At 41.9% G+C, this 17,973-nt stretch overlaps 1 protein-coding gene and 1 pseudogene across 2 annotated transcripts in view; one reads left to right on the top strand and one right to left on the bottom strand.

Annotated features, from left to right (window-relative positions):
* SLC45A2 (solute carrier family 45, member 2) overlaps nt 1–16,527 on the bottom strand; it is a 39,842-nt gene extending 23,315 nt beyond the window's left edge. For both annotated transcript variants that reach the window (XM_011969125.1, XM_011969126.1), the window contains exons 1-2: nt 15,999–16,527; nt 14,026–14,202 (exon numbers count right to left, since the gene is read on the bottom strand). In XM_011969125.1, coding sequence (XP_011824515.1) covers nt 14,026–14,202; nt 15,999–16,383 — 562 coding nt within the window. In that variant the 5' untranslated portion in view covers nt 16,384–16,527. The remainder of the gene's footprint in view (nt 1–14,025; nt 14,203–15,998) is intronic.
* Nucleotides 1,725–3,505, top strand: LOC105531235 (annotated as a pseudogene).
* Nucleotides 16,528–17,973: the final 1,446 nt, after the last annotated feature.

The following is a 17,973-nucleotide window of genomic DNA, read 5'->3' as shown; positions in this document are numbered from 1 at the left end:
AAATTGTTGGAGCACCTACCTTCACCAGGAACTGTGCTAGACACTTGAGATACATCAATGAGCAAGACAGACATGACCTCTGCCCTCTTGGAGGCTGAGTACAGGAAAATCAGTCAAAATGATACATGTGTTGTGTTCCCAATGAAAAGAAAAAAAAAATTAAAACTAAAAAAATTTTAAAATTAAAATTAAAAAAAAAAAATGATACATATGCTCTGGTCAAAGACAAGAGCTTGACCAGACAAGCTGATCTGATATTTCTTTAGGTTTACAAAGCAACTTTTCTCTTCAAAGATGCTAACATAATATGTTTAAAATATTGTTCACTGTTTCCATCCCCCTGCCTCTAAACCTGGTTCCCTTTCTCTCATTGGGCCCTTCCTTCACATTTAAACTGGGCCAGGATGCCTCATTGCTTTGAGGACAGGATGTAACAGTACAGAGCAGAGAAACAAGAATGGTTTGTCTTGCTTCTGAGTTCCAAAAGTCCTTAGGCTGCAAAGGCATAGAGAGTAGATTCATTAGGAAATGTGCTTTAAGCACCAGGCTCCCCAGGCTAGACAGAGAATTCATGATGCGTGCACACATATTGGTAAATCCCTTAGGCAGTGTTAGTCTTGCTGCCTGCTTGACGGGCCTAGCTAGAGTTGGAGCCTTCCCCTGGAAGGCTTGGGGGATCCAAGAGCAGAGAAGATAGGTGCCTCATTTCCTGGTCAGACCCCATGGAAGCATTAAGAACTCCAGGAAGAAAAGTCTGTGCAGGAGGTCGGGCATTAATTGGTCTCGTTCTGGAACCATTTATGGCTGTCTTGAGCTTTCTTAAAGTCTACAGAACTAATATTTCCAGTTCTGAGTTATAATGGCTCAGCACACTGTGAAGTATTTTGCAAAATGCTTTAACTCCTCCTAGTGGTGACCAGGGAGCACGGAGCACAAATGCTAAAATGAAAAAGCTCAGGACTAGAAGTCATCAGTTGAGTCAGACAGCTCCTGTGAGCCACAGCAAATCTTCTCGTTCCCCACCTGACTCCCTTGCTCCAGCAGCTGCTGCAGTGACCAAATCTAAGCCAGCTCTGGCCAGCTTTGCACTGGACAAATGCATCTAGATGGTGCCTAACCTGAGGGAAGACAGAAACAGCTGGGGTTCAGGACTTACAAAACCCATGGTACCACCCTTAGTCAGTCAGTACAGACTGGATTAATCTTCCCTCATTCATCCCCTACATGGAGAGTTCTTTGGTGCCCTTCCTAAGCCTTCTCAGAGCCAGCTCTGTAATGCTTATTGTTTGGCTTGTTCCTCTCCACCATTTCCTTACTCTTGCTCTCTAGAATCCCTTCCCAAATAAACCATCTGTATACAAACCTCTGGGGTCCAACTTTTAGAGGAATCCAGACTAACTCATGAACCACATCTTTGGTTAGCTGGTTGGTTGGCTGGCTTGTTGGTTGGTTGGTTGGTTGATTTTGCCCCTAGTCTATTACTAACCAGCTGTGTGACCTTGGGTTAGACACTTTACCTCTCAACAACACAGCTTAATCAATGATAAAATGAGAATGTTTAAAATTGAATATCCATCCCACCAATAGTTTTTGACCACCTTCTATATTTCAAGCACTATTCAAGATAGTGGTCAATGAACAGGAAACACAATGTTCTTGTACTTGAGGAGCTTATATGATGGTTAGAGAGACAGACAACAAACAATAAAGAAATGGTGCTTCTCATCATGGCAGACCCTAGAGATAAGATGTTTCAGGACTACTGCAAGAAGCTGCCGGAGTGCATGGAGATGGACGGCCATCTTAAGGAGCTAAGGGAACAATTCAAAGAATTTACCAAGCCATATGAAAAGCCTGAAAATGATCTGAAGGCCCTAAAAAGTGTTGGGCAGATTGTGAGTAATGTGCTTAAACAATTAACAGAAGAACAATTCATTGTTAAAGCTGTAGAGGGACCAAGACATGTTGAGAGTTGTTGTCGACAGCTTCACAAAAGTAGCTGAAGCCAGGAACAAGAGTTGCTTTGGATAGGACTACACTAACTATCATGAGATATTTACCAAGAGAGGTGGAGCCACTGATTTATAACCTGTCTCATGAGGATCCTGGGATGTTTCTTATTCTGAGATTGGAGGGCTATCAGAATAGATGCAGGAATTGAGGGGTTACCACTTGAAAACCCAGTTACTCCAGCATGTAGGAATAATACCTTCAAAAGGCTGTTTGTCATGTGGACCACCATAAACAGGAAAAACACTCTTGGCACACAAGCTATTGTTAGCCAGCTGAACTGCAATTTTTTTCCTTTTTTTTTTTTTGGAGACAGGGTCTCACTCTATTGTCCAGGCTGGAGTGCAGTACTGCAATCTTGGCTCACTGCAACCTCCACCTCCCCAACTCAAGTGATCCTCCCACCTCAGCCTCCAGAGGGGCTCAGACCACAGGTGTGCACCACCACGCCCAGCTAATTTTTAATTAATTAATTAATTAATTTTTATTTATTTATTTTGAGACGGAGTCTCATCTGTTGCCCAGGCTGGAGTGCAGTGGCATGATCTTGGTTCACTGTAACCTATGCCTTCTGGGTTCAAGCAATTCTCCTGCCTCAGCCTCCTGAGTAGCTGGGATTACAGGCATGCACCCCCATGCCTGGCTAATTTTCGTATTTTTAGTACAGACAGAATTTCACCACGTTGGCCAGGCTGGTCTCAAACTCCTGACCTCAGGTAATCCACCCACTTTGGCCTCCCAAAGTGCTGGAATTACAGGTGTGAGCCACCGCACTCAGTTTCCCAGCTAATTTTTATATCTTCTGTAGAGATGGGGTTTCACCATGGTATCCAGGTCCACCTACCTTGGCTTCCCACAGTGTTGGGATTACAGGTGTGAGCCACCATGCCTGGCCAGGACTGCAATTTCTTAAAGGTTGTATCTAGTCCTATTGTAGACAAGTACGCTAGTGAAAGTGCTCATTGGATCAGAGAAATGTTTAATTATGCCAGGGACCATCCACCATGCATCATTTTTATGGATGCAATAGATGCTATTGATTGTTGTCAGTTTTCCAAGGGTACTTCAGCTGACAAAGAGATTCGGATAACTTTTTGGAGTTACTGAATCAAATGGATGGATTTGATACTCTGCATAGAGTTAAAATAATCATGGCTACCAACAGACCAAATACACTGGATCTTGCTTTGCTGCATCCAGGAAGATTAGATAGAAAAAAAAAATACATATTGATTTGCCAAACGAACAAGCAAGGTTACACATATTGAAAATCCATGCAAGTCCCATTACAAAGCATGGTGAAATTGATTATGGAGCAATTGTGAAGTTTTCAGATGACTTCAGTGGAGGAGACCTGAGAAATGTTTGTACTGAAGCAGGTATGTTTGCAATTCATGCTGATCACGGTTTTGCAAAACAGGAAGGCTTCATGAAAGGTTAGAAAGTGGCTGATTCTAAGATGCTAGAGCTTAAACTGGACTATAAACCTGTGTAATTTACTTTTTGATGGCTATATAACAGATGTTGGCTTAACGTGAAAACAAAGTTAAAGAAAATAATATATGTATTGCCAATGATCTCATTAAAAGTGTATGAATAAAAATATGAGTAACATCATACAAGTTAATATAGTAATTCAGTAATCCAACTTTTATGGTTGATATGGAAGAAGTTTGTATGTTTGCTAATATCTCATTTATTGCAGCAGAAGTTACAAAAGAAGAATGTGTTGAAGCTTTTCATATTTGCTAGGTGAGCATTTTATAAGACATTGAAAATGGTTTGAGGTAGTAGGATAAGAAAGCATTTTTTATGACTTATTTTATATCATTTGTTTTCCTCATTCTAAAAAGTTGAATAAGATCTGTTTGATTCAGATCTACAAAAATAAACAAATGAAAAAATAATACCATGTCAGGTAATGATGGGTACCTCTGTGATGGGAGTCAGGGCTGGGGGTGTGTGTTTGTAATCAGAGTAACAAAGCAAGGAGGCCAAAAGTCAATTGCTGATTGGTACCTGGGAAAGCACTTTCGAGCAGAGGAAAGAGGGAGGACAAAGTCCCCCAGATTCCCGCTTCTCTAATCTGACTTTGAGAGTCTTTGAGAGTTGTGTTGATCACATTTGAATGGAAAAGAGATGGCAATTTGGAGACTCTATCACCCTAAATTGCATAAATCACCCTTATTATCCACAAGCTGAAATCCCTGTATCCTTGGTTTCTGCCCTGGCCACATCCTTTCCAAGTTGCCCGAATGAGGAGATGTGAAACTCTACCACGGGTGGAACTTCAAAGGTTTTGTTTGATGAAACAAAACCACTCATCTAGAGATGATTCATAAATGAGAAAAGATTAAAACAGTCTCACACATGAAATGGCTCCTTTTCACTGTGTAAAAGGTTTAGTCAAAGAGTCCCATGTTTCAATTTCATTTTTAAGACTCTTTTCTTGGCCCTTAATCATTTGCTATTTAGAGCATTTGTTGCATGTTCACATTTTTTCTGCATACTTTGAAGTATTAAAAAACAAAAGTTAAAAGAAGCTGATACCTGACAAGTTGCCCATTCTTTTTCCAAAGATGTAGTGGGGCAAGTTTCTCACTGAGTCATTACAAATAAAATGTTTGCAGCCGTAGTGGAGATAGTGGAAATCAAGTGAATATAAACATTTGGTGTTTCATCTCTTTAGGAACCCTCTTTAAACCTTTTAGAGGGTTCCTTGTGCTGTGCCTGTGACCCTTGCAAGGCAGTTAATAACTGACATGGTGTAGAGATTTGCAAGCCTGTGAATGAACGAAAGTTCAGAAATGCTGAGGCTACTCTGCAGTGAATAGGAGGAACCAGGAACTGAACAGGGCTGGCCTTTTCTGTCATGCCTGATCCCAGTCTCCCGCCATGCAAGAAAGCCCACTGCTAAGAACAGTAAAGTCTTGGGTTCAAGCAGCAGAAATATGCTTGGTTAGACTCCCTGGGTATAAAAGAATTTCCAGCCTTCCCTGGTGAGTACCACTCTGTTAGCTCACTGGATTCCACAGCCTCAGGGGCACCCAGCAGTGAAGGATCTGTGTGGTGAGAAGATGCCGGTGGACCCACCAAACCTACCATGGCTACCACATATGCCAGGGATGGAGGAGGGTAGAGTTGCCTTTAAATATGAAAGACAGAAGCTAAAGGAATTAAATGTCTCCCTAGGAGCCAGTACAGTCTTTTCTCTAGAAAATCTCAAAAAATGTCAGAAATATGCTGGGAAATATTTTGGTAATGAACCCTTGGACGCTTATTTATGAAGCATTTGGAAATGCTGGGCCAGAACTACAGTCCTGAAACAAACAAAAAGAATTTCAATTTACTGGGATGATTGGATTCCTTGGGTGAATAATATTTTGCTGTTGATGAAAAATCAAAATGGGCCCTGACACTGAACATGCCTTTGCCAGAAAATGTTTGTTTCAAGCGGAATGCTGTAGTTATCTCTTTGCCAAGGGCATGTAAATTCAGAAAGTTTGGCGTGTATGCAAAGACAGGGCAGAGTGACAAGGCCCTGCTTGTTATTTTCACTCATCTTTTAATGCAGTTTTTCGTTCAGAGTGAGGATATCACAGTGGGGTCACATATCCCACATTTGACTCATCAGAATTCAACTATTCACACTTTGAACACAGGGAGGAAGAGAGAGATTACAAGAAAGACAAGAGTAACATTTTAAATAGTATGGGTAATTCTATTAATTTCAGGAGTAAACATTAAAGGAGAGATAAATCTGCATATATATATATATATGCAGGTTTGTACACACAAAACAAAGCATATTGTATTTTAGGAGTAATCTGAGAGATATTTACGAATAATGTCGACGGTCACTGTCACTGAGTCAGGGACTTTAGAATCAGCCTTAAACAAAGTGAGAGACTCCATGCACTGTCCTACAAGAGGAAGATGTTTTAAGTTGTTTTTCTAGTCGGGGAAAGAAGTTGCTTTGAGCCATCCACACAACCTCAGCTGTTCCCGTACGACCAAAGACATGCACTGGCTGAGGTTTGGGCTTCAGTGCTGGTTATGAGACAAAGGAACGTAATTAAATGAGCATATTTGTCTAATTGGTGCAATTTGTTGTGTCATGTAAAACCATGAATTATAAACAGGGTTATGTAACCCTGGGGTCTCCTTTTACACAATTAACATATTTAAGTGCCTGCTAACAGCAAGGCAATGAACTAGAAGCCATGGGGAATTTGCAGGTAAACCCTCATGGGGGAGTTTACGAATCTTGTAGGAGGGGGAGATAAATACATTGTAAATTACAATACAGGGGAGAGAGTGAACAAATGTGCAGATCAGGTAAAACTGTGAGAAGTGAAGTATATCACTTCAAAATATAATTATCCTTTCATTATTTACTCATATATGGGACTTTAAAACCTCTGATTCATTTTCTTATAATAGTCTTGGTCTTTAATTATTCTTATTAAGCTAACATTCAACTGTGTTTGTATTTTATGTGATAGGTACCAGCTTTGACTATTCAATAGTAATTACTCCTTCCTTCTTGCTAATAGAACCTCAATGTGGTTTAGGGAGATACATGACCAACTCCCCGCAAAACCCTCACTTTTCAACCTCTTTAGGCCACTGAATGCTCACAGAACCCAATTCTGCCTAATGAGAAACAAGCAGAACTGTGGGGGAGGGGAGGTTTCCAGGGCAGATTTGCTTTCTTCATTTAAAGAGCTAATGTAGGCTCCTTCTTCTTCCCCATTCCTTCTCCCTGACCCTCCTCTCTGCTCCTCCTGTCTTTAAACGAACAAGAACTATGGACTCGCATCAACTGTCTTGTATCCAGGAGGCAACATATCCATAAAGCAGCCAAGGAAACATGAAATTGTTGGCTCTGACATCTAACAGCTGACTGAAAGCCAGCAGACACCTGCTTCCAGACTTTTTGTTACATAAGAAAAATAAGCCTCTGTCTTTAAGCCACTGTTTTGTTGGCTTTAGTGACTTGCAACCAACCCCTTCCTAATCATTCTATTCTTTAAGCATATACCAAGTGCTGATAGGGAAGGGGGCAAGAACACGGGGAAGGGCTGAAGGAAATCAACCTGGATTTTAGGGTGGCAGTACCAGTCCCCCCAAAAGATCGTTAAAGTGCACATAACATTGTCTCTCATTCACACATCCCTTATCCTTTCACTCACTCACATGTATGTTACCGCTGGATAGTCCCCTTCCCTCAAGAAGTTTATGGTGTAATGAGTGTGACTAGAAATGTATTCAAACAACTAACATGGAAGGTGGAAAATGGCAAAGGCCAGGAAAGAGACTATAAGAAAGTAGCCCTTTGGAGCTGAGCTGTTTATTTAAGCTGGGAGGTGGTAAAATGTTTTCCTCAGGGTGTGAGCCAAATTTCCCTTTGCCACCAACTGCCCCTCCCTCCAAGGATGGGGTGGAGGTCGGAGGGGTGAGGGGGGTGGGAGAGATTTTCTTCTCCTCCCTGCAGGAAGATCTTTTTTTTTTTTTTTTTTTGAGACGGAGTCTTGCTCTGTCACCCAGGCTGGAGTGCAGTGGCCGGATCTCAGCTCACTGCAAGCTCCTCCTCTTTGGTTCACGCCATTCTCCTGCCTCAGCCTCCCGAGTAGCTGGGACTACAGGCACCCGCCACTTCGCCCGGCTAGTTTTTTGTATTTTTTAGTAGAGACAGGGTTTCACCGTGTTAGCCAGGATGGTCTCGATCTCCTGACCTCGTGATCCGCCCGTCTCGGCCTCCCAAAGTGCTGGGATTACAGGCTTGAGCCACCGTGCCCGGCCCTGCAGGAAGATCTTAAAAGGAGCATTCTGCATGAGAACCTGAGAACAGCTAGATTGGAACATAATACTCCAGTTCCATAACTGCTTTTATGAACACAAAAAGACCTTTTGTGTTTTTCTTGTTTATTTCAAAATTCTAGAATATCTTCATTATGCAAAGAAGGAAAAGAAAAGGGATTGGGGAGGAGGGAAGGGAGAGAAAAGCACGTGTGCTCCCTCTACATCCCATCCAAGCTTCAGGAGCTGGACTCAGTGGCAACAAGGGTAAAAGTGAAAGGGCTCAATTATGGACTCAATTGTGTCCCTCTGCTCCCCAGATTCCTGTGTTGATGCCCTAACCCTCAATGGGACTGAATTTGTAGACAAGGCCTTTAAAGAGGTAATTAAGGTTAAATGAGATCGTAAGGGTGGAGCCCTAATTCAAATCCAACAGGACTGGTGTTCACATAAGAATAGGAAGAGACAGTGAGGGTGCAAGTGCACAGAAGAAAGGCCATGTGAGGACACAGCAGGAAGGAGGCTGTCTGCCAGCCAGGAAGAGAGGCCTAACCAGAAACCAAGCCTGACAGCTCTTGATCTTGGATTTCCATACTCCAGAACTGTAAGAAAATGAATTTCTGTTGTTTAAGCCACCCAGTCAGTGATATTCTGGCATGGCAGCCCAAACAGACCATAAAGGCCCCAGGAGGAGATGAAAATTCATGATGTATGTGTGATCAACTGCAGCCTCAATGGTCTCTCCCTGATGGAGTTATCTACCTCACTGGCACCTTTATGTTCATCTACTCAATAAACTTTTGTGCTTTGATTATTTTGTGGATCTAGTCCCCGACCAAGTTAGAAATTAAGTATACCTGCAATTTGGAAGAGAATGAGGGCCTTTGTTCCTAGAAAATGAGTGAGCATTTCCAAGCAGATCTCCACAGGTAGAAAAGGGGAAAGAAACCTTCAGTGTGAGCAAAGACCCAGAACCTGAAGAAGGAAGGGCTGGCTCCTTCATTTGTACCATTGGTATTTATTTTGAACACCTACAATATGCCAGGCAGGGGTAGAGGAGTGAGGGATGCAGGGAATAAAACCGACCTGCCTGCTGCTCCTTGGAACATGATGAAAAAGTATTCAGAGCACAGAGAATGTGGAAAGAGTAATGGGAAGTAAAGCTTGGAGAGTAGGATGGGAACAGATTGTGGCAGCTTTGAACCTCTGTCTAGGAAAATATTATTCACCCAGGAGGCACATAAGGAGCCATTGCAGCTCATCAAGCAGGAAAGTGTCCTGGTCATGTTTGACTTTTAAAAATATGAATCTGGAAGCTATCAGTTGGCTCAATTGGAGTGGGAAGAAACTGGACACTAGAGAACAGTTAAAGGATGAGTACTGCAAACCAATAATAAAATTCTAAGGCCTCCAACTGACTGAGTGGACACCCCTTCTTGGCCAAGGGGATCCCAAAGAAACCTGAAAACCTAGTTCAGGTCATGATGGGAAGGGAGGTATTGGACATACCCTGTTATAACCCCTCCCTTTGGAGTTTAGACACAACTAACCAGCATTAACATTAAAACAGAGATCATAAAACTGCCATACAAAACAGACTCTTTGTAGCAATAGGATGCCAAATTCCAACCTGACTCTGGTATACCATCACATGACAGATAACAAACCCTAAAGAAAATTAATGTGTTTTACCCAAAATATATTTATTTGATATATTTTTGAATGCCCCTGTAAAGCCATCTTTTGTGGAGGAAATTTTTTTCCTGTAGAGAACCTCTTTCCCTTAATAGTTTGGTTTTTTTTTTTTTTTTTTTTTTTTAGAGCCTGACACCTTCTAAGACTCAAAAAGAGACATTTACCATCTCTTCTCTCTGAAACTTGCTATCTGGAGACTTCATCTACATAACAAGAACCTTGGTTTCCACAATCCTCCTTAACTCAAGCATTTCTTTCTGTTGACTTCAACTCTTTAGGCAAAGCTTAACTCTTTGAATCAATTGCCAATTGAAAAAGTTTTGACTCTACCTGTAACCTGTGAGCCCCTCTCCTCAAGATGCCCCACCTTTCTGGGCTGAACCAATGTATTCCTTACGTTGATTTATATTTTTGCCTGTAACTTCTAGCTCCCTAAAATATGTAAAACCAAGCTATAACTCTACCAGCTTGGGCAACTGTTCTGAGCACCTCTTGAGGTTGTGTTCCAAGCCATAGTCATTCATATTTGGCTCAGAATAAACTTCTTCAAATATTTTAATTTTTTTCCATCAACAGTACTAAAGCTCAGATGAGATGTAGTAAGAGCCTGAATGAAGGTAACATTAAAATTATTGATGTTTGCTGGCACCATACCGTATACTAATATCAACAGAAAATCTCAAATGTTTATTGTCTTAAACTCATAAAAATACTGTTGATGAAAAGAGTCAAACTCTGTAAAATATTTGAAGAGATATATTCTGAGCCAAATATGAAGACCATGGCCTGTGACGCAGCTCTAGGAGATCCTGAAACATGTGCCTAAGGCAGTAGGGCTACAGATTGCTTGGTTTTATACATTTTATGGAGACATCAGACATCAATCAGTACATGTAAGATGTACATTGGTTTGGTCTGGAAAGATAGGACAAATCAAAGTGGGGACTCCCAGGTCATAGGAAGATTCAAAGATTTCCTTATTGGCAGTTGGTTGACAGAGTTTATCTATAGACTTGGAAGCAATAGAAGAGAGTGTCTAGGTTAAAATAAGGGGTTGTGGAAACCAAGGTTCTTATTATACGGATGAGGACACCATGTCACAGGCTTCAGAGAGAATAGATTGTAAATGTTTCTCATCAGACTTAAAAAGGTGCCAGACACTTTAGTTAATTCTATCCTAAATCAGGAAAATAACTGGAAAGGGAAGAGTGAGGAGTACAGAAGGTAGATTTTCCCCACAAGAGACAGCTTTTCAGGGCCATTTCAAAATATATCAAAGAAATGTACTTTGGGGTGTGGGGAAAAGAAAGAGATCAGCCTGTTACTGTGTCTATATAGAAAGAAGTAGACATAAGAGACTCCATTTTGTTCTGTATTTGAGATGCTATTAATCTGTGACCCTACCCCCAACCTTGTCCTTGCAAGAGACATGTGCTGTGGTGATTCAAGGTTTAAAGGATTTTGGGCTGTGCAGGGTGTGCTTTGTTAAACAAGTGCCTGGAGGCAGCTTGCTGGTTGCGCAATGTTGCTCTTTATGCACTAAAAAGGTTTATGGAGATGTTTACATATGCATATCAAGGCACAGCACTTTTCCTTAAACTTATTCATGTCACAGAGAACTTTATTCATATGTGTTACTGCTGACTTTCTCCCTATAATGATCCTATTATCCTGCCACTTCCTTTTCTTTAAGATGGTAAAGATAATTATCAATAAATACTAAGGGAACTCAGAGACCAGTGCCGGCGTGGGTCCTCTGTATGCTGAGCGCCGGTCCCCTGGGCCCACTTTCTCTTTCTCTATACTTTGTCTCTGTGTCTCATTTCTTTTCTCAAGTCTCTCGTTCCACCTAACGAGAAACGCCCACAGGTGTGGAGGGGCAGGCCACCCCTTCATTGGGGTAAAATACTTCTATTTCTTTCAGGGCCCGCTTTGTTGTCATGTTGATACCTAATTGCTACAAACAGTCCGTTTTGTCAGTTTTAAAGTTTCTGCTTTAATGTTAATGCTGATCAACTGTGCTTGAACTCCAGAGGGACAGAGGTATAATGAGGCATGTCCAACCAGCCATTCCCATCATGGCCTAAACTAGTATTTCAGATTTACTTTAGGATGCCCTTGGCCGAGAGGAAGGATCTTTCAGTTAGCTGGGGGTTAGAATTTTAATTCTGGTTTACAATACTATCATGTATTGGCCTTGGAAAAGTTTCCCTAACACAGAGTTTTGTTTTCTAATATCAAGGCAACAAAGCATAGGTCTTTTAGCCACATCTAATACAGTTGTAATCTGGGAAGTGGTGGCCACATTGTCCAATGTCCTATAGATCAATAAACTCAATATCCAGTTCAGAAGCCAGAAAGGCTCCCGTGACTTTGTAATTAATTTCAGCAAATTATAATAAGACAGAAGGCATTGTCAGATTCAGGTTAGGGAAATGAAGTTGGAATTTATTCTGAGATATTCTGGCTATGGATCATGGGCAAGTGACTTAATCACTGAACCTCCTCCCCTACTCCAATTGGTGGACTTTGGGTAAATATTTAACAACTGGCTCTCCAAGAAAAAAAAGCCATGATTTATAGCTTTGCCAATTTCTAGAGTTTTAATACTCCCATCACGGCCAGTTTCAAGCCAGCAATGTGATGTCAACAAGTTCACTGAATTCCTAAAATTTAACAATTGATTCTCAACAAGCCAGCATGAGCCAGCTCTAGCACACCACTGCTTCCAAGGATCAGCTTCCACATCTGAAAAATGGGAATCACACCACCTCCACATGGCCATTGTCAGGACTGAGATAATGTAAGTGAAAATATCTAATACAGGGTCATTAGCATACATGGGGTATTTGAGAAATGTTTGCTTAGTATTTACTGAGCACCTACTATGTAGCAGACACTTCCAGAACTGAAGATTCATCAGAGAACAAAACAAGAGGTCTGCTCAGCTAGGATTGATGTTCTAAATGGGAGAGACAACCAGAAAGAAAAAAGAGAAGGAGAGAGAGAGACAGATGATAGAGAAAAAAATAGCCAGTCAGTTAGTCTGGCAGTGATAAGCACTAGAAAGAAAAATCAAACCCAATAAGGATGAGGAGAAAAAGGAGTAGTATGGTAGGTAGGGTATGTCAGGTATGGTAGCCAAGAAAGACCTCACTGGTGAGAGACATCTGATGAGAAATCCGAGTGGAATAAAGGCATGACTATGGGATTATATGGAGAAGGGTGTCCCAGGCAGGGCAAGAGCTCATGCCAAACCCTGGGGCAGGTATGATGGGCTGGGCCAACTCTAGAGACAGAAGGAGGCCAGTGGAGTGGGAGAACCTGAGTGAGAAGATACAGGTGGAAAGTGCAATGGAAAGGGAAGAAAAGAACAAAGGTGAGGCGGGGGAAGTCTCAAGCCCTAGACATGTCTTAGGTGCCTTTAAGCATCTGGAGACATAGTGGGCAGGGGCCAGTGACAGACAGGGCTGCACTCCTGTCCCTCTGCCTTCCCTACACAGAGGAGGATCTACCAACTGTGCTCCAATGGCCTCACTCCTTCATGTTTTCAACTACTCAAATGTTTGCTCAAATGACAAATATTGACTCCAATGGCTTCCACGGGCAGGCAGCAGTCTTAGCTCTAGAGACAGAAACTGTGAGCAAAACTTGAGCTCTTGCTTTTCAGGGACCTACCTGGCCATAGAAGAAGACAGAATACATCAAAACATAAATAAATGCATTGGCTGGGCTACGAAGACAATCAAACAAGGTGGGCTGACAGAGTCCCCCTCTTAGATATAAAAATCATCTTGGACCAGGATCCTCCTGTCACCTTATATTTCAATGCCTAGTTCTAGCACAGTACTAACTGGTGCTCTGAGTAGCATTGCTCTAAACAATTGACAAACAGTAACCAAAGTAGGCTGGCAACAGCCCCAAGAGATCAAGAGAGCCCCCATTTTCCTCCTGGCATGAACTTTTTCAAGAAATAACTAAGAAATCTCTAAGACATGGAGCTTTTTGTTTGCTTGGTTTGTTTCTCTTTTTGTTTTTTAAAATGTGGTTCTTAGGACACCTGCCACAAAATCATCGGGGATCTTTATTAAATAAGATACAAATGTCTGGGCCCTGCATCAGACCCACTGAATCAGAATAACTGGAGAAGGACCCCAGGCAACTGTATTTTCAATGACCTCCTAAGGAATGTGGATGCTACATTGCTGATGCTTGAGATCCACTGCTCTAATGCAAATGCGCAATCCACAAGGCTTCTTTTCATTTCAGTTGTAATTGTCTCCACAAAGCATTCTTAAGAAAGCTCTTCTGTAAACTTCCTTTGCAGAAACTGCAGCACCAGTCACAAGCTGATTGTTCAGAGAAATGCACGGGGAGACAGGGCCCGCGTGACGGGAGCAGCCCATCAACTGACCCATTCATTCGAAAAACTCCACGTGTAGAGACACTGGATGGCTTTAGTGGAAGCACCTCATTGTCTGGGGAGCTGAAGGAGAGACTTTCTGGAATATTCCCTACCTGTGAAGAGGGCATGGTAGTGGAGACCCTTCTCCTTGTCCTGATGGGAGCAGACATCAAATAAGTAGGCTTTGATGGGCCCATCAATGAAGTCAGCAGCAAAATCAAAGAGAACCACACCTATCATGGTGACACTTACGGCCCAAACCAGCTTCCTCCTTGGGTTAGCAATCAAAGCTAAAAGAAAAATAAACATTGGTCTCCTAAATCCTGTTTTAGATTCATCCGTGTTTTGTAATTTCCACCTAAACTTCTTGCCATGAAATCATCTTCCTTGCTTTTATTTTGCTTTTTTTCCCAAATAAAAATACCTTTTTTTTTTTTTCAGGTTTTAAAAATTATGCAACAAAAGTCCGTAAAACACAAATCTATGGAGACAGAAAGTAAATTAGTACTTGCCTAGGGCTGGTGCATAGGAGAAAAGCTGACGTGACTGTTGATGGTAATGGGTTTCTTTTTGGGGTGATGAAAATATTCTAGAATTAGAGAGTGGTGATGGTTGCACAACCTTGTGAATATACTAAAAGGCACTGCATTGTACACTTTTAATTAGTGAAATTTCTGGTGTATAAAATATCTCTTTAAATAAAAAAGTATGCATGCTTATCGCAAACAATTCCGATTATATAAAAAAAGCTGAGGGAGATGCTTCCAATCCCAGCCCCACTGAAGGTCAGGCTTTGAGGCCTCCTTTTACTCACTTCTGCACATGCAGACACAGGTGTACAATGGTAGTTGAATGTAGTGCTTCTCAAAGTTTGGCATGTTGAACTATCACTTGTACGTCTTATTAAAATACAGATTGCTGGCCCCATTCCCAAGACTCTGATTCAATTCGTGAGCCTGAAGTGGGCCTGAGAAACTGCATGTCTAACAGCCCCTGCTGATGCTGAGGGGCAGGTCAGCGGCCACATCTTTGAATAGCACTGACGCAGTAACCAACTTTCTTCATATAATTTCAGCTCCTTACAATTTTTAATAGCTGGATTTTCATTCTATGGATACCCTGTAATTCATTTACCCAGTCTCCTATAAAAGATACATTGTTGTTTCTCTTGTTTCAGGTGGTTTTTTAAACTTAAGAATAGCATAGATTATCTACACGTTTTAAAAATTACAGTATAAAATTAAATGAACAATAAGCCTATCCGCCGCTTCTCACCTCCAGTCTTTTCGTAATCCTCCTTACAGTCAACAGCGCTTGCAGGCTTTTTGTTCATTCTCCCAGAAATAGCCTACATTTGTACATTTACGCTTTCTTTGAAGTATGTACAAATGGTAATTGATTATCCTGCCTCATAATCATCTATTCTGCTGGCTTGAGAGTTAATGGTCTAAAAATGTGTGCTATTTTTAGCGATCCTTTTTGCAATGCAACTTTATTGTACTACCGTCAACTACTGATTAATTGGTAGCTGATTAATGGCTAGAAAACATGCCGACCCTCAGGTTTGATTTTGTCAGGAATTCGCAATGCCAGAAAGGTCCTCTTGAGCTGATGGGCTTATGCCCTCTGCCTATTAAAATGCTCTACATAAAACTATGAACAGAATTAACTCATTTGGATACACAGGTGATTTATTGTAAATATTTATGGAGCTATTTGGCAGCTGGTCAATTTGATAAGAGTATTAAATAGAGCATAATGGGCTGAAAAAGTAACTCAATTGATAAATATGTAAAAATATTCAATTTGATAAAATAGATACAGATTTGATAAAATAGATACAAATTTAATCCTATTTTTAAATCTTCACCACAATGAAAGATATTTATTTAGATATTTCTAGAAGTAAAGGCTCCCCAACCACAGAATCAGGGCCAAATTTGTCAAAGGGGAAGTTCATTGTAACCTAGGAGAGATCGATTGTGACAAATTTCTAGGAAAGGTCAAACAAATTAATATTCTCCTCCTGCAGAGGTACACACTAGGACACATATCCCTGCCTGCCCACCTTGTGCAGCCGACTTACCTGCTACAACAGTGTCCCCATTGAGGTACAGAGCCATGCCCACGAGCATCATGACTCCTAGGGTGAGGATGTAGGGTCTCCGGCGGCCCCACCTGGACCGGCAGTGGTCGCTGGCCGATCCGACCACGGGCTGCAGCAGGAATCCCAGGATGGGGCTGAGGAACCACACAATGCTGTACAGACTATTGGGCAGACCCACGCTGAGCAGGACTGGGGTCACATACGCTGCCTCCACCGCGTAGCAGAACTCTCGTCCGAACATGGCCATGCTGTGCATAATGAGTCTACTGGTGGGTCTTTTAGGTGGCTCCACAGAGTCAAAGGGGCCATCATCAGCCAGGGATTTATAGATGTGGCCACCAGCCTGCCCACTGTTGCCACCCATGGCCACTGGGAGAGGAACCTTCCTGCGAGCCCACTACCTCCTGTGTGGTGCTAGGGTCTATGCTTCAAACTGGGTTTGCGGAGCCTGGCCGAGCAACCAACAGAGATGGTCAGGCTGGGGGAGGGGCTCAAATTCTTTCCTGCCTCTAAGATCACAAGTTATGATGAGAGGGAGGGGGTGGTGCTGGAAAGCATGACAGAGATTAGCAGCTGTGAATGAGCCCTCTGGCTCCTTAAGACGTTGGAATGTTTTTCTAAAGGGATCCTCCTTTGTACTGTTCCCTCTCTTTCTTTCTCTCTCTCTCTCTCTCTCACACACACATACACAATTACACGCGATCATACACGGCTCCTCTCCCTCTCACACACACGTTATTACACGTGATCACACACACGGTTATCTCAGATGGTATTACACATAATCACAAACACGGTTTCTCACACACATTATTGCACATGGTCACACACATGGCTTCTTTCAGACGCTATTACACATGATCACACACATGGCCTCTCTCACACACACATGCTATTACACATGATCACACACATGGCTTCTCTCTTACACACATGCTATTACACATGATCACACACATGGCCTCTCTCACACACAGGTTATTACACATGATCACACTCATGGCTTCTCTCTTACACACATGCTATTACACATGATCACACAGGCTCTCTCACACACACGTTATTACACATCACACACGGCTTCTCTCTTACACACATGCTATTACACTTGATCACACACATGGCTTCTCTCTCTTTCTCTCACACACACATTATTACACATGATCACACACATGGCTTCTCACACACATGCTATTACACATGATCACAATATGGCTTCTCACACACACACGTTATTACACATGATCACAGACATGGCTTCTCTCACACACATGCTATTACACATGATCACACACATGACTTCTTTCACACATATGCTATTACACATGATCACACATGACCTCTCTCTCACACCCGTTATTACACATGATCACACACGGCTTCTCACACACATACTATTACACGATCACACATGGCTTCTCACACACACAAGCTATCACACATGATCACACACGTGGCTTCTCTCACACACACATTATTACACATTATCACACACATGGCTTCTCTCACACACATGCTATTACACATGATCACGTGGCTTCTCTCACACATTATTACACATGATCAAACACATGACTTCTCTCTCACACACATGCTATTACACATGATCACACATGGCTTCTCTCACAAACACATGCTATTACACATGATCACACACATGACTTTTCTCACACACACGTCATTACACATGCTCAAACATGGCTTCTCGCTCTTGTACACACGTTATTATACATGATCACACACATGGCTTCTCTCACTATTACACATGATCACACATGGAACTTCTCTCACACATTATTACACATGATCGGACACATGGCTTCTGTCACACACACATGCTATTACACATTATCACACACGGCTTCTCTCTCACACTCATGCTATTACACATGATCAAACACATAGCTTCTCTCTCTCACACCCGTGTTATTACACATCACACAAGGCTTCTCAC

This window comes from Mandrillus leucophaeus, unplaced genomic scaffold (assembly GCF_000951045.1).
Source record: "Mandrillus leucophaeus isolate KB7577 unplaced genomic scaffold, Mleu.le_1.0 Scaffold873, whole genome shotgun sequence".
In the NCBI taxonomy this organism is placed as follows: Eukaryota; Metazoa; Chordata; class Mammalia; order Primates; family Cercopithecidae; genus Mandrillus; species Mandrillus leucophaeus.
The sequence above is the reverse complement of the archived record's forward strand: the minus strand, read 5'-3'. Positions and strand labels throughout refer to the sequence as shown.